Here is a 25,847-nt window from a genome sequence, read left to right as displayed (position 1 = left end):
ATCTTTCATTGATGAGATTATAAATTGGGCTGATGTAATATACTTAGACTTCTATACGGCATTTGACTTGGTACCACACAACATTTTGAATAAGAAACTAGAATGAGACAAAAAACAATATAGCACATATTAAATGGATTTAAAACTGCCTTACTGATAGTACTCAAACTTTAACTGTAAGAAATATTTTGACATTTGTTTTGATCCTGAAATGGGATGAAAAGTCAAAATATCAATTTCTATTCAGGAATGAAAAGTTTAGATTCAGACATGTCAAAACAGAGGTGTTTGTAGTGGGGTTCTGTAAGGACCAGCTCTTGGCCCTATACTATTTAATAATTTTTATCAATGACATGGAAGAAAACATAAAATCTTTCCTGATAAAGTCTGCAGAAGACACAAAAATTGAGGGAGTGGTAAATAATGAAAAGGAAAGGTCACTGATACCAACTGGATCAGTTGGTAAACTGGAGGCAAGCAAACAATATGTTTTTCAATACAATGAAATGTAAGATCAGACATCTAGGAACAAAGACTGCAGGCTATATTTACAGGATGGGGGACTCTATCCTGGGAAGCAGTGACTCTGAAAAAGATTTGGGGGTCATGCTGGATAATTAGAATAACATGAGCTCCCAGTGTGATGCTGTGGCCAAACCGGCTGATGCAATCTTTGGATGTGTGAACAGAGGAATATTTAGTAAGAGTGGACAGGTTATATTACTTCTGTATTTGGCACTGGTGTGACTACTATTGGAATACTGTGTCCTGTTCTGATGTCCACTATTGAAAAAGGATGTTGTAAAACTGGAAAGTGTTCAGAGAAGAACCACAAATAATTTTTCTCTGAGTTGGATTAATTTAATAAATTAGAAGAACTTTAGGGTGAGTTTCACACTCTATACAGTTTGACAGAATGGGGTCTTGAATGTCTTGATAATGAAATATTTACACCCACTCATTGGCATGTGAAAAGTCCCCATGTAATGTTCCAAAGCAGGTTTTCATTAGAATAGGTTGGCAGGATGCTGAGGATTCTTTTGCAGCATTCTGTGTGTATGGAAAACATGCCTTATATCAAAAGACTCAAGGAGCTCTATCTATCTAGTTTATGAAAGAGAAGGTTAAGGGGTGAGTTGATCAGAGTCTACCTTCATGGGGAATAGAAACTTGATAGTAGAGGGCTCTTCAATGTAGCAGACAAAGATACCATGAGATCCAATGGCTGGAGGTTGAAGCTAGACAAATTCAGACTAGGAACAAGGTGCACATTTTTCCATGAGGATAATTTACTATTGGAACAATTTAACAAGGGCTGTGGTGGATTCTCCATCACTGGCAATTTTAAAATCAAGGTTTAGAAGTCTTTCTAAAATATAGGCTCTAGTTATGCTTTAACAGGAATTAATGCAGGGAAGTTCTATGGCGTGTGTTATGCAGAAGGACAGAGTAGATGATCACAATGGTTCCTTCTGGTTTTATAATCTATGAATCTATGAAAACTCTAATTATCAGAGTAAAATTACTCCGGATGTGCATAATGATAATGCTTTTCATCCAATGATCTCAAAGCACTTTACATCATTAAAGGATTGAGTCTCACAATATCTCTGAGAAGTAGGTAAGTATCAGTATCCCCATTTTTATGATGAGGAAAACTGAGGCACAGAGAGGCAAAGTGTGACATGACTAATGTCACACAGGAAACCTACTGAAGAGCAGGAAACAGAATCCAGGTCACCTGACTCCCTGTACTGTGCTTTAAATACAAGATCATTCCTCCTCTGATTAACCTACGCATCTGCACAGTTCTAAGGGCCCTGCATCAACACACACACAGGTGTCACTACAGGAAGGCAGGAAGCAACCTGAAGAAGAGGAGGGTGGATACTAATATTGGGAGGAAGATGAACAGGGATTTCCACATGTTATCCTGCAAAGCCTAGGGTTGGCCCTAATTTTAATCATCAAGAACACATGTTGTGTGAAATATCTATGACTAATTTTTTTTCATGCAGTACTTGGAAATAAACTCATTTTAAGGATTACAAATATTTTTGTTATTATGTAGTGCAGGCTGTGAAAGGCTTTTAACAAAATAATTTCAGTAAGCCTTGATGTCATGTACTATTCTCCACACTTCACAAACACAGCCAAGTCATGAGGCACGCAGGGCAGGGTGCAGATATGGTACTCTGCCCCCATTGCAATTAGTGGTGATGGAGTGATCAGTGCATTCATCAGAAGAAACAATGAAATTGCATTAATTCATAGCTTTAATACCTATATCAAGTGCAGACACTTATGTATGAATAGGGTATTGATTAGAGAAAGGGACAGCTCAACAACAAAGAAAACGAGATATAATAGGAGAGCAGAGGTAGATAGACAGTATAAAACTTTTTCCATTTGAAGCGAACAATGAAGCATGCTATTATTAAACTTCTCCTGCTATAATACAGTACATTATACAATATAATTAATGCCCATCCCAATAAGCAATATGCAATCACACCTTTTGCAAATATACATGAGCGAGTCAGAGAATTTATGGGTGTGTTTTTCTAGCTCATTGATATCTGGCTACTGCATCAGAATTATCCTAGATGCGTGGTTTATGTTTTCTTGAAAAGTGGATTTCTCTCTCCCCCAAAGAACAACCAATATGATCTTTCAAAGAAATTGTAACTAGGGGATGCTGAAATTCTTTAAAAAAAATTAATTAATGAAACACATGATTTTTTCCCCCAGATAAAATAATCACTTTGCTTATGGTGATGAGACTTATTTTTCAAAAAGTTATTTCTTTACAATATTCATTTCTGTAAAAAAAAGATTTTTTTAAAGACAAATCACCTGTATTACTATAGTTACTAACTTAATATCACAGGAAAATGATACTTTATGTAGAAAAATATCTTTGGTACACCATACAAAGTCTCACAAGCTTTTCTCTTCACAGCCCCATTTATACATTCACGCTAGGTGACTATGAGTATGTGGGAATAAATGCCAGATGTTCTCTCTTACCTCTGAGTCTCTTCAGTCTCTGCTCCCTCCTCCTCCTTCGCACAATCAGCAGAAGCACAAAAAGCAGCAAGACCCCCACCAAGATACAGGAAATGGTCACCAGCATCTTTAGCCCTTCGTTGGTCGCCAGACCTTCCTCACTTTGGACAACTGATTTAATGAGTGGAGGGATTGTACCTGGAAACAGTGTCATGACATTAGATGCCTATTAATGAAGAGAAAAGGTTGAGTTTTCATAGAAATTGTACTGTATCTTCCAAGGGCATACAAGCCATTAAGAGGGTTTTGTCATGTTCAGCGTGGTATTACCTTCACACATGACATATTTAACTATTACAAAGAAACTGCAGATCTAAAGTCTAACCTATTTGTTTCATTCTTTACTATGGGAAATTAGTATTTGTGTAACAGATTTACATCATTTATCAGGTATTCCTTTAAAAAGGAATGTACATTCACTGCTATGTACATCAAATGGGCCCTTTAAACAGAAACATTCTTGTATCAGGTGTCTAAGTGGGCAGCACTGCATTGATCTTGAATTCAGATAACCTACCTGCTGCTAATTCTGGAGCTGATAGACTTTCTGAGGTTTAGCTCATGAAAGAAACAGGACAACAAGGATATGAGGAAACCATGATATTTTAGAAGTGGAGTAGGGGAAGTAGTTTATAAAGCACAGCCATTATAAGAGTCAGGCAACTTGCTCTTTTCATTTTGGGATGCATTTGCATTTTCAGCATCATTCCCTGATGTATGGTCTGTAATACTTCACTCTTTGTTTTCCTTTTCAGGGATATGAGCAGCATGCAGCACTTTCTAAAGAAAGCTGTTTAATCGTGAGAAGGTTCTCATTCACTTCCTGATTACTAGTAACCTGCTATATGCATCCACAAATGAGGCTATAAAATGTAGATTTGTGTGGAACATGAGTAGAAATATGTAAGTATTGTGAACTCTGATGACTGCAGATGGACGCTATTTAATTTTAACCAGCTACGGAAGCATAAAACTGGCTATCTGCTTGCTGAATGGATAGAAGGTTAGGATTAAAAAACAGATACATTCTCTTTTACATCTGTACTCCTGTATTGTGTCATATGGCTGTCTCTCATTATGTAGCATATAAAATCATACAAGTATTATGATGTGATGCAATGTAAGTGCCATAATTACAGGTCAAATGTAAAGATCTACACCCTTTTTGCAGAATAGCTACTTGTTTTGTACATAATAAGCACAGTGATACCCTAAAAGACTTTGGGTAACCACAGGATGTGCCAACGTCCAAGGTTATCTCAGATACTTCTGCACATTTATTTTCATACGGTAGCATTTTTCATACACATTGTGTAGGGTTTTTTTCCCCTTTGCTGAGCTACAGTGTTCACGTTATACCAGAAATAATGTGGTTTAATAGGAAACCAAGAATAACAACAGCTTTATAGAGTAAAGCATGAAAACACATTTACACAGAACTAACGGAAATGGTTAGCTAAGGGAACGACAGAGAGAATGATCAGCTAAAGATATGGAAAGAGCTGCAAACTAATGAAGGGCAAACTAATCTCTGCAAAGTAATCATCTCAAATTCTCCTGAATACTAATGACTAAAATTTGCCTTCACTTACAGTTACATATACCCTTTGGCTGAGGAGAGAGTTAGGCTCAGTAGTATCTAAAAAATATGTCTTTCGAGATGCTATATTTTGACTTAAGTGGTATTAAAATAATGTCCTAACTTTAAATTAAAACCTCAGTTTTTAGGTAAATACATTAAATGTTCTATAACTATTCTAAATAAAGTGCAAACCTGGTACATTATAGATGAGCACTGTTAGTTTAATACAATATGTACCACAAGTTTAATAGAATTATATATGCTTCACACAATCAGTGTATGATGTTTAGTGTGTGTAATTAGTGCTGAGCAAAAAACAAAATTTCCATCCCATGGCAATTTCTGATATTTCAACATTTGTTTTCATCCCAAATTGCCATTAAAACTTAAAATATCAAAACTTTTCACAGAACAAAAAGTTATAAATAATTTCAGTTTGCAAATGTTTTGTTTTGGATCAGTTCAACATTCATCTGCATCTGCTGAGCTGCTGTGGTGCCTCATAGGAGTTGTAGTTCAGGTGCCTCATGACCCCATTTACCCCTATGGGCCAGCCTCCCCAGCCAGCCTACATATCCCATGATACACTCTGGACCTGGTACTCCAGAATGTCTTACTGCATTCCAGCTATTGTTGGCTGTTGGATGGGCCTTTGTGGGCCTAGTCAACTAGTGTAGTTTAGAGCTGCTACTGAACTGTTCTAATTTATTCCAGGATTAGTACTAAACCAGCCTTAGAATTAGTGATTCAAAACTGGCTCCTTTGTATTCCCCGATGCCATCCCCACCCCTATGCTCAGTGGATATTTACAGCTAAGAATCCAAACCTAAGTATTTTGGTTTGAATGTAACTGAAACGCAAGCAAAAATAGAGGGGACACAAAATACTGCAAACTGAAACCACTGGGAAAGGTTAGCTGACATGTGAGGGAACTGAAATCAAAGAATTTCACAGAGCTCTAGTATGAATGCTCTAGCCTTTCAGACTAACTGGCTGTACAGAGCTTTATGTTTTAGGGCATTTAACCTAACACCTATTAGCTGTTCCAAACCAAATGCAAACCAAACAACTGAAAGGATGTGCAATTCAGAACTTTCTGCTAACTTTCTGAAGGTTTTACCCAAATTCTACTATTGCTAACAAGCACTCGTCTGTAGCACTTTACATCTTAAAACCCCAGTACAATAGTCCTTAAAACAACTTACAGTACATAAATTCAGAAGTATTATTATTTCCTTTCTACCGGTGGGGAAATTGAAACAAAGACCGGTAAAATGATTTGCCCTAAGTCACACAATGAGTCAAAAAGATCAGGATTAGCACTCATGAATAGAACTGGTTGGAAATTTCACATCTGAATGATTTTCTAATAAAAAATTCATCTTCTGCAAAATTAGAATTTTCCTCAGGATATTTTGAGTTTCCATTGGAAAATTGTCTCCAGCTCTATGGCTCCCCCTATCTTGGCAGCCCACCAGAGAGCAGTTAGGGAGCCAGAGAACATGAGGAGTATATTTCATTTTGGCAACACTGAAAAACATCCCTGTGGCTGGAATGTTTTGGTGTTTCTACAACAAATTATTTCAGAATTTCATGGTTTTTGTCTCAATTTGGGATGAAAAAAATCCTTTCATGTAAATAAAATTCTGCTTCCCATCCTGCTCTACAAACTCTTCTGATTCCCAGTCATGTGCTCATTTTTCTAGATCAAACTCTCTTTCTCTAAGGCTGACTGTAGCCACTTTGGCTGTAGATCTTCACTACCAAAGCATTGTTATCAAACAGGATAATCAGTGTCATAAATGTCTGCTGCTCTTTGTGAGATTTTCCAGTTGACCAGAAGCAGTGCCCCATTGAAATATAAATACTTTTACAGTTTTATTGTCTTCTTATTGCAGATTCCATATCGCAGCACACAAAGTTAAATGGCACTTAGATAACGTTATGTGAATTAAATTATTTACCGTCTACTGACCAAAAAGCATGTGAGCTGCCTTTTGAAAACAGTTTTTCATATGAATTTAGTGGCTAACTGCTCTAGTTCTTTTATTATACATTCTGGTCTGCTCCTTTCACAACATCCCAACTTAATGTGCAGCTTAAAACAGCAGATCCAGTCATGCAGTAATTATTGTGCTTGGCTTTTTTAAATGTCAGGAAAAGGCAGAAAAACTGTGTGTGAAAGGATTGAGAAGGAGGAGACAGAAGGGTTTAAGTAAAACACTAAGAAGTCAGCTGATGGTACTTGAGTTATAGCCAGCACTGATTGTATAACACAGTAAGGAAACCTCCTGCACCAAAATAACTTACTACACTCAAAAAGGACTAGTTTTAACTATTAGTCCAGCACTCTGAGTTGTTCAGTGTTAGGTTACTTAGTGAGTTTGGAGTTCTGTCACAAAGAAACTCCAGGGAATGACACTGCAGCCAATCACACTCTTTCTGGTGATGGTTGCAGGCACCAGTCAAAAAAAAAAATCAAAATGACTCTTGGATGGAAGAGAAACATTAGATATTATACAAAAACTGCATCTAAACCAGTGGGTCTCAACTTATTTATCATTATAGGCCATATATGTGGCCCACAATATGTTACCTGGGCTGCAGAGGCTGGGTGACAGGGCAGTGGCAGCCCCCACCCCGACCCTGGACCCCTGGAGTTGTGGGGTCAGGCAGCTGCCCCACCCTGGACCTCCGGAGCTTGCGGGGCCGGGTGGCAGCGGGTTGAGAACCACTGAGCTAAACCAAATACATAAAATGGATGCACTTACTGCCATCATAGTTGAGTGTGGCAAATTTGGCCTGTTTCTCTGCACAGCCTGCACTGTTGCACACTCTCATTTGCAGTTCATACCAAGTTGCTTCCTGGAGGTCATATAGTATGTAGGACTTAGAAAGTGACGTCCGCTGAGCCGTTGTCCATACTGTGGTCCGAAATGGCCGGTACTCCAGAGTAAAGGAGGTGATTGGACAACCACCATCATTCCAGCCAATAAGGTTCAAGCGCACTCGAGTGGTGTTAATACTGGCAAAGAGTTCTTGTTCTTTGGAAAACTGTGGCTCTAAGAGAAAGTATATTGTAAGTGAAATACTTAAAATAAATAAAAATAAATAAGGAATAATTGACAGGACGGTCCTGCCTTTTTCATAAATCATTCTCAAAGTGTCCACTAGTCAGCAAATTTTTCTCCCCGTTTTAAAATGGTTTTTTTTTCAGAGACCCAGATTTTTAAACCCAGAAATAGTGTGCGTGCACTTCTGTGTGGACTGGACTTGCACAAGTCAGTTTGCACTTTTGCACAAGTCAGTTTGAAAATCTACAACCAACATTTCAGAATGTTATTCACTGCTGCCCAAACAAAAACCAAATATATAGAAAACTAAGTGAAAGTGTAATAGAAAGGCAGGTAAACTTGGAAAAAAATTGTACATTAGTGAATTGCCCTTTAGGGCTATATTCTTCCTTTGAAGTAGAACTGATCAAAATTTTTCAGCCGTAAATTTTGGGGTATAAGGGGCTTTGTCAAAATCAAAATATTTTGTGGGAAAATGTTAATTTTGACATAATCTTCTGTTTTTGTGATGGGAAAACTCAAAGCAAAAGCATCAAAATGTTGACATTTTGAAATGAAACACTGTTTTGTTCAAAAATGTCCAATTTTTTTGTTTTGAAGTTTCTGAATCTAAAATTTTCATTCCTGAAAAGCAACTGATATTTTGACTTTTCATCCCATTTCAAGATCAAAACAAATGTCAAAAATACTGGAATTTCCCATGCTACGGAAATTCTGTTTTCTGACTAGCTCTACTTTGAAGCATATGGGCAAGTCTCATTAATGGTAGAGGGAACAGACAGTATATCTTTAAATTAACAAAAAAGGACAAAAAACTTCAGATTCAGAGGTAAAATTTACCAAATCATTTTGGGATATTATTACCTTAAATCAAGAAAGAGAAGCAGCTAAGGTGCACATAAGGGCTTGTACTGCTAACCTATTCTGTCATGATAAAGACATAGCTGAAAATGTTTTCAGAGACAAGGTAGCTGAGGTAATTTACCCCTTCTGCTTCACAATCTATCCCAACTTGTATTTAGTTCAGAAACTCTGCTTCCTTTTCCAGACCTTGAAAGCTTGTACCTTCCACCAACAGAAGTTGGTCCAATAAAAGATATTACTTCATCAATCTTGTCTCTCTCATGCCCAGGGACCAACATGGTTACAACAACAATGCAAACAATGTTTTCAAAAGCAATAACAAAATACTCAAAGCAACTAAAATTGGAACATCTGTGCTTCTCTTTCTAACCAGAACAACAGAATTACTTCTATAGCAGGATGGGAGAGTTCACACTCATTAACTGTGTGAGTAAACAGGACAGCAATTAAGTACCTTTTCCAAGTGTTTTGGCCTCTATGATCTCACTGATGCGTCCTGGTCCCACTCCATTTTGAGCAGTTAGTGTGAACTTGTACCAGGTACCACATTTCAAGGTCTCTAAACGGTAGGACCGTTCACTAGGGCTAATGGGAAAACTACCCCACTGCTCACTATTATCTTCAGAGTACTGCAGTATGTAACCTGCAAGAAAAGCAAAGACAATGATAAACCAGGTACCTAACTTCTTTAGAAGATACAAATCACAAATTCTGCTGAATATGACAAGATATTATGAGGATTTTATATATTAGGAAACCTTTTAGCACAGAAAGATATTGAACTCTCTTCTTACTGGATTAGTTCCAATAGATTCTGTGTAATATAAATATACATATGACTTGCGTACGTGACTTCCGTGACCTCCGTGACAGACACAGAGCCCTAATCATTATTATATGCCAGGCCTATAAAGAGATGATAATTTAGTAAGAAGTTGCAGTTAACCTGAATTCTATTACCTCGGATAGAACTACCACCATTGTCTCCAGGTATCCAGGAAAGAGTGATAGAAGAAGATGTGGTTTTGGACACAGTAAGTCTTGGCTGGTCTGGTGGCACTGGATGGGAAGGAGTTAAAAATAGAAAATTGATTTAAATGATTATGCATAGCTTCAAACCATTCTAACAGTCATTTATCAAATAACTGTTTTGTGTGGCAAAAATGCAAATTATTTCTGTCAAAGTGTCTGTATAGTTGACATCCTCAGTTAGGAGCGAGCAGACAAGCTCTCATTTTTTATATTTAAATTTCTATACAATTTTATCTTTCATTTTTCCCCACTTTTTCTCTGACTATCTGTATTTCTCAGCACTGCTATCCTGCAGGATCTCTTTCCAAATGACCAGGAATACACTTGGCCTCTCATAATTAACTTTCTATTAATTTTCATGCCTGTTTTAAGCGCAATGGCTGCAAGTTTAGCTGATGGAAATTGAGGCCCGTTTGCAAATAAATGGCACACGCAGGGATGCGTTTGCACCAAATAGTGGTAATTGCATATGCAAAACTGGGTACATACACATTTTTTGTTCAGCTCCATGTGCTGAAAATTTAGCTGTGTGCCTTAAATGGCACAGGAATGGAGTATCTCTGCCATGAGGAAATCCAGCTTCCTCTTTGCAAAAGCAGCTTTTGCAAAGCCACAGCTCCTCCAGATGTTTCTCTTCCACTCACGATGCCCATCCACATGGAGGAGATGCAGCACTACCAACAAGAGGTGGGTAAACCTGGAGAAGTTTTGGTTCTGTTGCTGTGCACAGTCTATCAGACCCAAGAGTTTTCCTGGACATAGAGGATGGATTCCCAGAGCAGAGTGCGTCTGGGGCTGATTGTGGGAAAGTGACCATCCCTCACTCTTTTTCACGGTGACAAAATATCATGATTCCATCACGTGAGCTCATCTTGCAATATTCTGGTTCATTTTGGGAGACTCATACATGGCTTTAATTTCCAACAGACCTATTTATCTAGTCCTATTATGCCAACTGAGAATTCCTGAATGTGGGGACTGAAAATGCAGTGCATCCTGTGGACTCCTCGAAGATGAACATTTGCCAAGCTAATGCTGTTTGTTAAAAAATTAACGAGTAGTGGTAGGTGAAATTCCAAAGAGTTGATTCAGTTTGGATCAGAGGCCTAGGGTCTGAATATTTATCTAAACTTTATCTGAATCACTTGGGTTTGCAATTCTGAACTAGAAATTTGATGAGAAAAAGCTCTCGTATGATTTCTGAGACTGCCTGGTTAGAGTCAGGCCAGAAATATGGCAAGGAAAATTTGTGTGGTATTTTGTCACATCACGTAACCCTCTGCTCCTAGTTTGAACCAAGAGAGGCAGAGGTTCAAGATTATCATAAATTAATATTTTTTAAAAAGTTATATACACTTTACAATCACAACACACGTTCAGTTCAAGTCGAGGTTTTGTCTGAGAGTTTGGATTTGTTTTCTCTCTACCCAACCAGGCTTATCCATCCTTACTTTCAGGTACTGATGAGTGGATAAAAATTGGTTTGAGCATTGGCCTGCTAAACCCAGGGTTGTGAGTTCAATCCTTGAGGGGGCCACTTAGGGATCTGGGGCAAAATCAGTACTTGGTCCTGCTAGTGAAGGCAGGGGGCTGGACTCGATGACCTTTCGGGGTCCCTTCCAGTTCTAGGAGATAGGATATCTCCATATATTATTATTATTATTATTATTTGCCCTTTTCTGAGGGAATCCCTGCCCCTATCATTTACACATCTACATGTTCCTCCTAAGAATTCTATGATGTATTCCATACTGTAAGAAACACCTCTGAAATCTCTAGGATTGGAAACTAGAGCTGATCGGGAACTTTTTTTATGAAACGTTTTTTTCATAAAAAAATGCCAATACATCAAAAACAAAACTGTCTGAGAAACAGGTAAGTTTAATGAATCTCCTGGCGTGAAATTTTTTTGGAGAAAAATTTTGAAACTGTCAAAATCTTTTGTTTCAACGTTTTCAAAATGAAAAATTCAGTTTGTCCAGTTTGAAATGACTTTTTGTTTAGAAACCTAAGCCAATTAGAGTGAAAAAGAGGCATGAAGAAAAAAAATGTCAAAATCAAACATTTTGAAATGATCAAAATGAAATGTTTCACTTATCCTGAACTGAATTATTATTATTATTTTTTGGTTTGTGAAAATTTAGTCCTGATTCAGAATAAGGAAATATTTTCACACTCTTCAAAATATTCCCAAGATTGGAAAACTGTTTCCCACTCAGCTCTGTCAGAGACATCCTGCCCAGAAATGCTTGGAGGGAGCAGAATCTTAATATAGGTTCCATCTCTTTTTTCACCATAGATAGAAGAAGTGAGAAAGAAACTGGAGGCTGAAGCATGTGAAATTGAACACTATGGGTGAAATCCAGACTCCACTGAAATCAATGGCAAAACTCCTATTGACTTCAATGAAGCCAGAATTTCATCCTATAGGTCAGATTCACTAGCATACTTCAGCTACTAAGCACAGTTCTAGTGACACAAAGCAGCTGTAAATACAGCTGGATTTATGGACTCTTTGTGTTCCCCAGAGCAAAGCAGCTGGAGTAATCTGCTGAAATTCCCATTCAAGTCACAGGACAGCAATTTGATCAGTGCTGATGTGAAGCAAGACCACCAATTTCACCTCGTTTATAGGGGGGCTGATCTTAGTTACTTAAGTCGCTAAGTACAGTATGAGTGCTGGAGAAAAAATAAACTCTGTACTCCAGGGAAGATTAATTACATCAGATGTACTGTACCATTGCTCCCTTATTCCTTTTGCTTTGGTACATTCCACTGAGAGTTACTGAACATATTACACACTGTAGTAAGTGAAGGCCCTAATAAAGGCCCAGTATGAGGCTTCGGGCCTGAACTAAAGTAATGGTCAAGACTTGGCTAACATAAAGCAAAGTTAAGCTGTGAGCCAGAGGCAGGCCCTGCTCACAGAAGCTGGCAAGGAAAGGGCTGATGCTGCAAAAAGAGACATACCTAAAAGGTACTGGACACCAGATATCAGAACATACACTATACTGGAACATTCCACAGATAACATGGAACAGGCCAACCCATCCCAATGACAGGGGCAAAAGGGTAAAATGATGGATAGAGTTGTTTTGATTGAACCAATCTGTACAAGGTGAGAGGCAGCACCTTGCTACGTGGAGGGGTTGCACCTCAATACGTCAGGAGTGATGTGTAACTCGTTTGTACCTGTGTATAAGAATGTATCCCTGGGGTGGTGTCTTTGTCCGGCCAAGGGGGCAGTGGAAAGACCCGCCACTGAGCCGGGTCCATTGCCAAGAGGCACTTTCTCATAGTATGCCCGGTAGACTAAGTAATCTACGGGGAACTGCAATTGTGTCCAATTTTGCAATAAACCTAGTCGACGAGACTTTGCATCTTACTAGACTCTGTGGTTATTGGGGGTTCTCTTCGGGTCTGCTGGGTCAGCTATCTGCGTAGAGCTGGGGCAGCACACAGAGGGAACACACGCATGCAGCCGAGTGATATCAACATAGGAGAAAGCAGAGCACCACACCGGTAGCATCTGACAACACACACTAAAAGATTGAACATAAAATTTTTCATCACAGTTCTCACCTTCTCCACCTAAGATCCCACATATTAGATGCAAATCTCTCTTTATTCCAAGGAATTAATAGTGATTTGCTTTTAATTATTGCAGTTTAATAACTTCGAGAATATACAATTATGAAAGTATGTATCAGAGTACAAGAAACAAGGCTTCAACCTAACATTATTTCTGTCCCATTTCTCTATTTTGATCATGTTTCAGACATTACAAAAAAGCATCCCTGCTTCTTTGTTGGATTTTAGGTGAGTTAATGCACTCACTGATATTTGTTTCAAGGCTTAATAGATAGGGATACATAGAAATACCTACACTGCCATAGAGACCACCTCTCTCTTTGTGTTCTAAATTGCTGGGCTGCTTGAGCTCACAATTTTTAGGATCGTATATCTGGGGACTGGGAACAGAGTGTTTTCCAAAGAGTGTTCCATGTGCTCAATTCAGTAATATATTTCCCAGATCTGATAAGTTTTTGACAATTAAGGCACATTGCAAGGGTTATTTGCTCAAGCTTTGCACTGAGGGGGAAAGAGGAGGAGACTCTTGTGAGTTGAGGAATCTTTGTGTGTGTGTGCATATGAACATTGTGTGCTTTTGTTGACATTAGTGTTATATATATTTTCACATTGTTTGTGCACCTAGCAATACCATATTGGGTGACTGTATACATTTAAAAAATATTATAGGAGGTACCTGGTAATACCTGCTAACTAAGATTACAGTAGAGGAAAATATTAATACCCCCTCTTATAGTCACCATAGCTTTCTGTACATTTCTCCTTTCATGCTGAAGTTTTCCATGCTAGGTCTCAGTCCAGCAAAATTTGATTTGGGAAGTTTAAACAAAATTCCTTCAGCTACTGTTAAATTTTGCAACTTTAAAATGATATATTTATATATACATAACAACAGTAAAAGCATAAGATGCTATTTTCCTCGTGTAGAACTCAAAACCAATTGAAAGTGAACACTTTGGACCCGATTCTGCAAATGCTTATCCACATGCTTAACTTTAAATGCATAAACAGTCCCATTGAAGTCAGTGACTTTATCATATTAATTTTTAGCTTGCAAAATGTATACCATAAAATATACAGGATGATAAACTGCGAAGCAGCCAAGTCATCGTTACTAGGAGAACCTTTCTTATGAGTTCTCATGTCTCGTTTTTGATTATTTAAATTTGCAAAAATATTGTTTATACATAGGCATGCAAACACACGCGCACACACACACTTAAATATACATTACACACACTCTCACACATTAACTAACAGCCATGATAAGACTGTCAAAACAATTATGTAAAAGGTCCAATTGGCTTACCTTGCACCTGCAAATTCAAAATAATTTCATCAGATCCCCAGTTGTTACTGGCCACACAGCTGTAATATCCAGAATCCTCTGCTTTCACAGTACGGATAACAAAGCTGCCATTGCTAAAGATGCTTCTTCGCCCATCAATCATCACTAGACTGGGTGTCCCGTTACTACCTCACAGGAAACAAAATGCATACATTAAAGAAGTTACAATCGGATTAAAACAAACAAAAGAAAGAACAGGACCCCCTTTAGTTAAAGCAGCACTGGAAGCCTGCTGCTGGAGAATGCCAATGGTCAGTATTTGGATAAGTGGGAATCCTGGCTATGATTTGAATAATAAAGGAGAGGGCTCCCTCCTTAATTATCCACCACTTCAAAAAGTACAACCAACTCGGGACATAATGTAACTCAGAGTTGTACAATGCATCATAATCACTGGTATGGGACATGGATTGCTCTCTCATAGCTTCCAAGTATCACTGCTGATCCAATATTTGGATCAAATTATTGCCCATACAGTTACAAGCATGGCTCTCCAACGCATGACCAGTATGTTTAGAAAAGAGCAAAATGTGTGTCGTGTACTATACTCATGAATGTTTTCTTTTTAGAAAATCACTACTATTGGCATTTACCATGGATTTTGATTCACATTAGCAACACAATGATCACTGACAGTACAGTTATATTCCCCAAGCCTGATATCTAAATAGCAATTAAAACTATATTTAAAGTATTTAATATTTATCTCCTCCCCTCCCCCCCATTTTCAGTACCTTCTAACCCTTAAAGTCAACAAGTTTTAGTCAGTCGGACATTCTGAATTTCCCTTCTGCAGCTGTAATCAGTCTCTACACAGTGAAGCAAGGGTATATTCCTCCGGACACACTCATGCAGTGTCATGCCCAATCTTGCCCATGATTTTAAGCTAAAGTGCCTTATTCAAGCTACACATATAGTTGCTGGTTACCTATCCTTCATCCATTTGACTGTAGGAGATGGGTCCCCAACGGCCTTGCAAGGAAGGATGATATCCTTCATCCAAGGGGTCGTTACTGTGCCACTGAATGTCAGAATTCTGGCTGGAGCTGAACAATAAGAAGAGGAAGACTGAAACAGAGGAGCACTTTTTCATGCATTCTTTGGAGTAAAAACACAAATGCAAAATTAATTATTTTTTACCAGCATTATCAGCTATTTATTTGAACACAAATAATGTATTTTTAATATCTGGAGGAAAGAAGACTGAGGATGGAAGAGCCTTGAAGTAGAATAAATCCCAAAAGCTTTTAATCCCTGAGCCCTCTTTCCTTTCCTAGTACTTTATGAAAACTTAATCTTTTGTATATATATATTGGTGGGAGCTAAGATGAAATGTTATATCAAAGGGATTCCCCTCTTCGAATTATCTTCTAGTCCACATTTTCTGGTAGTCGTATCTACAACACGTCAGAATCTTAAAGACTCTAGTTACTGAAGAATAGCGTATCAGCATCCTATGATATCTCCTAGTTTCATTTTGACTAGCAAACACAAAATCTTATTCACCTCAGTGAAGTGAAAGTTGAAAACTTTCTGAATTTATCAATAATTGTTTTGATAATCTCTTTTATGACTAATCTATGTCTTCAATGGCCCAGATACTTCAAAAGTCAACACTGTTTTATTCCTGCTCTTGCTATAAACGAGACATTTTTTACAAGTGTCAAACCACCTTAGGCTTTGTCTGTATGGTCCTATGCCCCACTGCATAGTCTAAGGTAATCATGTGATCAGAGCTTGTCCCAATACCTGCTCTACTTCTGTGTGAGTGGCATGGGTAGAAAGGTTCTTCTTTCTTATTTTCTAGCAGTTCATGGAATACAATGGGCTCTTTTGAAGCAGTCTTGCCCATTATCTATGTTTCCATCGAAAGTAATGTTAATGTAAAAAAGGAAACTATTACCCCAGATAAAACATTGTCATCTTGAACTCCCGTGGGTATCATCACTATCCACAGCCTGGTGAGAGTTAGCAGTTTAGGCTAGATACCTACTTTACCACAGTGGGATTGTTGGTGGAACTGCCAGGGTTCATAACGTGATGTGTGATTTTCAGTTAGGGCTATATTTTCTGGCTGAGACTGGCTCAATGAGGAAAAAGAGTGCCAGTGATTAAATACTATCATAAGAACATAAGAACGGCCGTACCGGGTCAGACCAAAGGTCCATCTAGCCCAGTATCCTGTCTACCGACAGTGGCCAATGCCAGGTGCCCCAGAGAGAGTGGACCAACAGGCAATGATCAAGTGATCTCTCTCCTGCCATCCATCTCCATCCTTTGACAAACAGAGGCTAGGGACACCATTCCTTACCCATCCTGGCTAATAGCCATTAATGGACTTAACTACCATGAATTTATCCAGTTCTCTTTTAAACTCTGTTATAGTTCTAGCCTTCACAACCTCCTCAGGTAAGGAGTTCCACAAGTTGACTGTGCGCTGCGTGAAGAAGAACTTCCTTGTATTTGTTTTAAACCTGCTGCCTATTAATTTCATTTGGTGACCCCTAGTTCTTGTATTATGGGAATAAGTAAATAACTTCTCCTTATCCACTTTCTCCACATCACTCATGATTTTATATACCTCTATCATATCCCACCTTAGTCTCCTCTTTTCCAAGCTGAAGAGTCCTAGCCTCTTTAATCTCTCCTCATATGGGACCCGTTCCAAACCCCTAATCATTTTAGTTGCCCTTTTCTGAACCTTTTCTAGTGCCAGTATATCTTTTTTGAGATGAGGAGACGACATCTGTACGCAGTATTCGAGATGTGAGTGTACCATCAATTTATATAAGGGCAATAATATATTCTCAGTCTTATTCTCTATCCCCTTTTTAATGATCCCTAACATCCTGTTTGCTTTTTTGACCGCCTCTGCACACTGCGTGGACATCTTCAGAGAACTATCCACGATTACTCCAAGATATTTTTCTTGACTTGTTGTAGCTAAATTAGCCCCCATCATATTATATGTATAGTTGGGGTTATTTTTTCCAATGTGCATTACTTTACATTTATCCACATTAAATTTCATTTGCCATTTTGTTGCCCAATCACTTAGTTTTGTGAGATCTTTTTGAAGTTCATCACAGTCTGCTTTGGTCTTAACTATCTTGAGCAGTTTAGTATCATCTGCAAACTTTGCCACCTCACTGTTTACCCCTTTCTCCAGATCATTTATAAATAAGTTGAATAGGATTGATCCGAGGACCGACCCTTGGGGAACACCACTAGTTACCTCTCTCCATTCTGAGAATTTACCATTAATTCCTACCCTTTGTTCCCGGTCTTTTAACCAGTTCTCAATCCATGAAAGGACCTTCCCTTTTATCCCATGACAACTTACTTTACTTAAGAGCCTTTGGTGAGGGACCTTGTCAAAGGCTTTCTGGAAATCTAAGTACACTATGTCCACTGGATCCCCCTTGTCCACATGTTTGTTGACCCCTTCAAAGAACTCTAATAGATTAATAAGACACGATTTCCCCTTACAGAAACCATGTTGACTATTGCTTAACAGTTTATGTTTTTCTATGTGTCTGACAATTTTATTCTTAACTATTGTTTCGACTAATTTGCCCGGTACCGATGTTAGACTTACTGGTTTGTAATTGCCGGGATCACCTCTAGAGCCCTTTTTAAATATTGGCGTTACATTAGCTAACTTCCAGTCATTGGGTACAGAAGCCGATTTAAAGGACAGGTTACAAACCTTAGTTAATAGTTCCGCAACTTCACATTTGAGTTCTTTCAGAACTCTTGGGTGAATGCCATCTGGTCCCGGTGACTTGTTAATGTTAAGTTTATCAATTAATTCCAAAACCTCCTCTAGTGACACTTCAATCTGTGACAGTTCCTCAGATTTGTCACCTACAAAAGCCGGCTCAGGTTTGGGAATCTCCCTAACATCCTCAGCTGTGAAGACTGAAGCAAAGAATCCATTTAGTTTCTCCACAATGACTTTATCGTCTTTAAGCGCTCCTTTTGTATCTCGATCATCAAGGGGCCCCACTGGTTGTTTAGCAGGCTTCCTGCTTCTGATATACTTAAAAAACATTTTGTTATTACCTTTGGAGTTTTTGGCTAGTCATTCTTCAAACTCCTCTTTGGCTTTTCTTATTACATTCTTGCACTTAATTTGGCAGTGTTTATGCTCCTTTCTATTTGCCTCACTAGGATTTGACTTCCACTTTTTAAAGGAAGTCTTTTTATCTCTCACTGCTTCTTTTACACGGTTGTTAAGCCACGGTGGCTCTTTTTTAGTTCTTTTACTGTGTTTCTTAATTTGGGGTATACATTGAAGTTGGGCCTCTATTATGGTGTCTTTAAAAAGCGCCCATGCAGCTTGCAGGGATTTCACTTTAGTCACTGTACTTTTTAACTTCTGTTTAACTAACCCCCTCATTTTTGCATAGTTCCCCCTTTTGAAATTAAATGCCACAGTGTTGGGCTGTTGAGATGTTCTTCCCACCACAGGGATGTTGAATGCTATTGTATTATGGTCACTATTTCCAAGAGGTCCTGTTATAGTTACCTCTTGGACCAGCTCCTGCGCTCCACTCAGGACTAAATCTAGAGTTGCCTCTCCCCTTGTGGGTTCCTGTACCAGCTGCTCCATGAAGCAGTCATTTAAAGTATCAAGAAATTTTATCTCTGCATTTCGTCCTGAAGTGAAATGTTCCCAGTCAATATGGGGATAATTGAAATCCCCCACTATTATTGGGTTCTTAATTTTGATAGCCTCTCTAATTTCCCTTAGCATTTCATCATCACTATCACCGTCCTGGTCAGGTGGTCTATAATAGATCCCTAATGTTATATTCTTATTAGACCATGAAATTTCTATCCATAGAGATTCTATGGAACATGTGGATTCACTTAAGATTTTTACTTCATTTGATTCTACATTTTCTTTCACATATAATGCCACTCCCCCCCTGCACGACCTGTTCTGTCCTTCCGATATATTTTGTACCCTGGAATGATTGTGTCCCATTGATTGCTCTCAGTCCACCAGGTTTCTGTGATGCCTATTATATCAATATCCTCCTTTATCTCGAGGCACTCTAGTTCACCCATCTTATTATTTAGACTTCTAGCATTTGTGTACAAGCACTTTAAAAACTTGTCACTGTTTATTTGTCTGCCCTTTTCTGATGTGTTAGATTCTTTTTTATGTGAATGTTTATCATCTGATTTGGCCCTTACATTATCCTCCTCCATCCTCTGCTCCTGACTATAACCTGGAGATTCTCTATCGTTAGACTCTCCCCTAAGAGAAGTCTCCATCCGATCCACATGCTCCTCTGCAGCAGTCGGCTTTCCCCCATCTCCTAGTTTAAAAACTGCTCTACAACCTTTTTAATGTTTAGTGCCAGCAGTCTGGTTCCACTTTAGTTTAGGTGGAGCCCATCTCTCCTGTATAGGCTCCCCCCATCCCAAAAGTTTCCCCAGTTCCTGATGAATGTAAACCCCTCCTCTCTACACCATCGTCTCACCCACGCATGGTATAGAGAGGAGGGGTTTACATTCATTACTATAGTGATGCATGCTATAAAAATGCCTAAAATAGACAGACAGATAGATTTGGACAATTAGGTCAGTCTATGGATGGTTCATCTCCTCTAATGATATGAGCATTACATTAAAATTATCCATAGTTGTGAACTCTCTGTCAAGAATTCACTTCAGATATAGAGTGGAGGGGAAAATGTGGCTTTATGTGCCCCTGACCCTGGAGCCAGTCCCTGGTGCAACTTAGAACAGCCCTTTGTCTGATCTAAGTTGCTTCAGGTTGCAATAGTACCCAAGGACCATTTTGGCAACTAGAAATCACCAGAAAAGAACAGATATCTGGTCATGGGAAATGTGATCACACACATGCTAAAGTCAGCAAGGTATCCCATCTGAAAACATTCATGTGGATGTGTAAGATGTGTCCTAAATGCATGGCCCACAGACAATTTTAGCAATATAAGACACAATTTTAAAGGTGCCGTCTAAATTTGGTCTTGCAACAGTTTGTGCCTACAAAACTGTTATTTGTGTACTCAAAATGGGCTGTCTGCTTTGAAAATGAGGCCTTTATGTTGTATGGGATGAATCTATGTGGGACAATGAATTTTAAAAATAAGAAAAGTGTGGTTGTCAGGATCAAGGAACTATTTTATAAGTTGGCTCATAGAGGAAACTTCATTTCGTTCCACTTTAGCACATGCTTGCTTAAGCCATGAATTTTAAATGTCTATGGCTGCAGCAGCAGGATGTTCAACACAAGTCAATAGTGTGTTTTCTTCAACATGTTATGAGCAAGCCCAGACTAAAACATTGTATCTGGGGAAGATGAATTTTCTTATGAATTGGAAAAGCTCAGATTGGTATTTTGAGCTGTGGGAACTTGGAAAATAGATTTGTCATTTTTAATAGATTCCTTTTGTGCTACATAACACAAAGCTGTTTTGTTTTTCAATATGAAATTTGCTAACTTTAGGAGGGATAGTCTCACCGCAATTACTAGGGAGTTAGGCAAATACATCGGAGGGTTCGAAGGGGATAGGAGTCTAACTTGAATCCACAAAAGCTAATAAATTCAAAGTTAAGATGGCAGCTCCATCTTTAACACATACTGTACCGAAGGATTTCAGCAAAATGTTACTGTAGTATTTTTGTTCCATAATACATAAGCCCTGTGGGGTCATGTTTTAGCTTTAACATAATGAATTTCCCAGGTATGACCCTTAATGTAATTATTATTCAGTTTTAGTCCTTAAATCTACATCTAAAAGCACCATGCTGAATTTGGATGCAACTACATTTCATAGTGCATTTTTAATACTGATATTCTTCAATCGTGCATGTTGATCAGAACTGACAGTTAATGATCCATTTTGTGCCAATTAGACAAACATGAAAATGAGAGTCAGCATCAAATGTAACTGAGATGTTTCATCTCAGTGGATTCTTATCCTCTGCAAATCATATTTAAAGTAAAATCATACATAGAACAGGTCTTGAAGAGTGAAAGAAAATTACTTCTGTGGGCTGCAGTGGGACTGCTGGGATACATGAAAAGAAAATGAAGCCATATATTAGGTACCGGTAATCATTTTGGATTGTGATGCCTAGATTCTCTTAATGTGTGGTAGAAGCCTGAACTTATTAGGACATTTGCTCTGGTAAAAAAATTAACTAAAACATACACCAAAAATCAGTTCTAATGATTGAGAGGAACAGATGAAATGAAGCCTAGGTAGTAGGACTACAGTATATTGCTGAGAGAAAAAGAGCCAGACTGAAAATGCCCATTACTTGCTGATGCTAAACAGCAGCCAACAAATACCTGCTTACTCTACACGTACAGGTACTTCTGAAACCACCATCCCATCAAGGCTAATGAAGCACTGTCTTGAGTAAATGATATCACCAGAATAGCATGAAGGAAGTCAGTCGTCACTTGTGATGTTGCAGTGTTGTTTTCTGCAGTGCCATTTTCAGGCGCATATATTTTGGGAAAGACTAACACAAGCATGACAAGACCACACAGTAGGAAAAGGTAACTGGATAGTTAAAAACAAGCTAAGTAAAACAAACAAAATCCCAAAGTCTACCCACAGACTGACCACCTGGAATGAAATCCTGCTTCCACTGAAGTCAATGCCAAACTCTCACTGACTTCAGTGGAGCCAAGATTTTACCATTGGAGTGTTTTTTTAAGCTAGTCATTCTGTCTAAGAAAATAGCAGTTAATGCAGTCACTATAATTTATCTACAAAACAGACCCAAAGATACCTTGAAGTATCAGTAAAAGCTGCAATCCACTTGTGAGCAGAGATGGAAGGAAACTAGAATTCCTCCTGTTCCACTGAAAATTCCAAATTTTCAACAAAAAATAATCATTCCAAAAAAGTCCAAAAAATGAAATTGCAAAATTTCCCATGGAACAGATATTCATTTCAGAAGTGTCAAGAGAATATTTCATTTTGATATTTTCAAAATGTTTCTGAGACTACTTAAGCTCTCTTATACTGACTGAAAATTTCTGTTATTTTTTACTACTATTTTGGACTACTGCAAGATCCCTGACTTGAAGAAAAAAATGTGTTCATACAGCAGAATTCCAGTAAAAGGCCTCACCAAGTTCCTACCAACCTTCTTGTGTAGTTTTCTTACTTTCTGAAGGTAACGTCAAAAGTTAATTACTCCCTAGATTACAAATCAGATTAATAGATTCATAGATTCTAGGACTGGAAGGGAACTCGAGGTCATCGAGTCCAGTCCCCTGCCCTCATGGCAGGACCAAATACTGTCTAGACCATCCCTGATAGACATTTATCTAACCTACTCTTAAATATCTCCAGAGATGGAGTTTCCACAACCTCCCTAGGCAATTTATTCCAGTGTTTAACCATCCTGACAGTTAGGAACTTTTTCCTAATGTCCAACCTAAACCTCCCTTGCTGCAGTTTACGCCCATTGCTTCTTGTTCTATCCTTAGAGGCTAAGATGAACAAGTTTCCTCCCTCCTTCTTATGACACCCTTTTAGATACCTGAAAACTGCTATCATGTCCCTTCTCAGTCTTCTCTTTTCCAAACTAAACAAACCCAATTCTTTCAGCCTTCCTTCATAGGTCATGTTCTCTAGATCTTTAATCATTCTTGTTGCTCTTCTCTGGACCCTCTCCAATTTCTCCACATCTTCTTGAAATGCGGTGCCCAGAACTGGACACAACACTCCAGTTGAGGCCTAACCAGCGCAGAGTAGAGTGGAAGAATGACTTCTTGTGTCTTGCTCACAACACATCTGTTAATGCATCCCAGAATCATGTTTGCTTTTTTTGCAACAGCATCACACTGTTGACTCATATTTAGCTTGTGGTCCACTATAACCCCTAGATCCCTTTCTGCCGTACTCCTTCCTAGACAGTCTCTTCCCATTCTGTATGTGTGAAACTGATTGTTCCTTCCTAAGTGGAGCACTTTGCATCTGTCATTATTAAACTTCATCCTGTTTACTTCAGACCATTTCTCCAATTTGTCCAGATCATTTTGAATTATGACCCTATCCTCCAAAGCAGTTGCAATCCCTCCCAGTTTGGTATCATCTGCAAACTTAATAAGCGTACTTTCTATCCCAATATCTAAGTCGTTGATGAATATATTGAACAGAGCAGGTCCCAAAACAGACCCCTGCGGAACCCCACTTGTTATACCTTTCCAGCAGGATTGGGAACCATTAATAACTACTCTCTGAGTACGGTTATCCAGCCAGTTATGCACCCACCTTATAGTAGCCCCATCTAAGTTGTATTTGCCTAGTTTATTGATAAGAATATCATGCGAGACCGTATCAAATGCCTTACTAAAGTCTAGGTATACCACATCCACCGCTTCTCCCTTATCCACAAGATGTAAGGTCCCTGCGGACATTCCAGTTGTGGTTATGACAAGAAATGGTTTTCAACATTTTGTGCTCTACATCATTAGGGTGTGCAGAAGTAACATATAACTTCACAGGAACACAAACCACTTGCAAACTGACAGAATGCAACTCACAGGACATTAGGGTGACCAGATCACAACACTAAAATATTGGGACACATTGGGGCGCTGTCAGCCCCGCCCACAGTCCACCCCCACTCCTCCCAGGCTCCGCCCCAGGTCCCGCCCCCTTCCCCCCACCGTGCCCTTCCTCATCCCCCCAGACCCCTGCTGGCTTGCTGCGTCCCTCCTCAGTCCCCCACCCACCGCTCGCCTCCACACCCCCGCCTGTCCGCCGCTCACTCGCTCACCTCTTCACCCCCCCACCCACCACTCACGCCTACGGTGCCGACTTCCCCTCTGCCGGGTGGGTGCTCACCCACCCCCCGCCTCTTCCTGCCCAAGCATCCACCCTCGCTCTGCCCCCATTCCACCCCCTTCCCCCAAGTCCCCGCCCCTGCCCTGCCTCTTCTCCACCTCCTCCCCGAGCGTGCCGCATCCCCGCTCCTCCCCCCTCCCTCCTGGAAAGCGCTAAGCACCGCCAAACAGCTGTTAGGCAGCGGGAAACGCTGGGAGCGGGGAAGGAGCGGGGACACGGCGTGCTGGGGGGAGGGAGTGAGAAGGAGGTGAGGAGGGGGGAGCTTGGCTGCAATTTTTCCCCATGGGGGCTCCCTCCCGCTTGCCTCCTTACTTGAATATCAGGACAAATGGCGTCCCGATTGTACATTGATTGGGACGCGGGACAAAGGGTTCAATATCGGGACAGTCCCGATTTTATTGGGTCATCTGGTCACCCTAAGGACATGTTCACAGTATAAAAGAAGATGATGCTACTTTTCTTGTAATTTATAAATTTTAAATTATAAAAGGGCTCACTTCATCTGTACCACAAAATAGAGCCCTGCACGGATACAAAATTTGTATCTGCATCTGATCCGCAATCTGCCAAAATGATCCACAGATCTGAAGTGGATATCTGCCGATTTGCAGGGATCTACCACAAAGTACACCACAACAGCTGGTCAAACAGAAGTCTCCACACCAAAGTAAAGATCAGATTATACCATGTGATTGTATTGGTCACCCTATTGTAGCAGAGTCTTGACCACTGACAGTGGCTAATGAAAAGAGATGGCTGCCCATCACCATCACAGATGGCTAAGGAAGATACTACACATTTCACAGAAAGACAAAATAACAAATGCGAGAGAAGGGAGCTTACAGAGCAGGACATGTTAACAAATATTATCAAAGAAAGAAGGATCAGATGGTTGGGACACGTACACCATACAGAAGATGGGAGAGGTGCTAAGCAAGCACTGAATTGAGTACCGGAAGGAGGAAAGAGAAAGCGAGGAAGGCCAAGGAAGAACTGGCAGAAGACAGTCCCAGAGGATACTGAATGTGTTGGTATCACCTGGGAAGTACCACCATAATTAGTGTCATAATCAATGGAGAAACTGGACTACCCAATGTGTCAGCGGCACAGGAGGAACTAAGGTCTAAGGTAAGGCCCACTACTTTCCATACACTATATACTCTTTTAATGTTATTTGCTTGTAAAGTAGATAGTAAAGCAGCTTGAAAATCTGGAACACAAACATTTCCGCATAACTTAACTTCTAATAATCTTCTGAGATTATTCTAAAAAAAATACAAACAAACTAACCTAGAAACAAACAAAATTCCCAAATTCCTTAGAAAACAATGACTAGCTTTGAAATTATAGCAGGCATATATGAGTATAAAATACTTTGATCCTCACAAATGAACTCAGAGAGCTTGTTTTGCCCAAGCTATCAACAGCTTACT

The 25,847-nt window shown here is 39.3% G+C and overlaps 1 protein-coding gene across 2 annotated transcripts in view; it reads right to left on the bottom strand.

Annotated features, from left to right (window-relative positions):
• The window catches only part of LOC112117098 (Down syndrome cell adhesion molecule homolog), a 508,166-nt gene that overhangs the window by 51,366 nt on the left and 430,953 nt on the right, over positions 1 to 25,847 (bottom strand). For both annotated transcript variants that reach the window (XM_029911462.1, XM_029911464.1), the window contains exons 20-25: positions 15,489 to 15,606; positions 14,522 to 14,685; positions 9,550 to 9,648; positions 9,044 to 9,232; positions 7,423 to 7,713; positions 3,031 to 3,207 (exon numbers count right to left, since the gene is read on the bottom strand). In XM_029911462.1, coding sequence (XP_029767322.1) covers positions 3,031 to 3,207; positions 7,423 to 7,713; positions 9,044 to 9,232; positions 9,550 to 9,648; positions 14,522 to 14,685; positions 15,489 to 15,606 — 1,038 coding nt within the window. The remainder of the gene's footprint in view (positions 1 to 3,030; positions 3,208 to 7,422; positions 7,714 to 9,043; positions 9,233 to 9,549; positions 9,649 to 14,521; positions 14,686 to 15,488; positions 15,607 to 25,847) is intronic.

The sequence above is a fragment of the Terrapene carolina genome, unplaced genomic scaffold (genome assembly GCF_002925995.2).
Source record: "Terrapene carolina triunguis isolate 2854851 unplaced genomic scaffold, T_m_triunguis-2.0 Scaffold30, whole genome shotgun sequence".
In the NCBI taxonomy this organism is placed as follows: Eukaryota; Metazoa; Chordata; order Testudines; family Emydidae; genus Terrapene; species Terrapene triunguis.
This window is presented reverse-complemented; position numbering and strand designations above follow the sequence as displayed.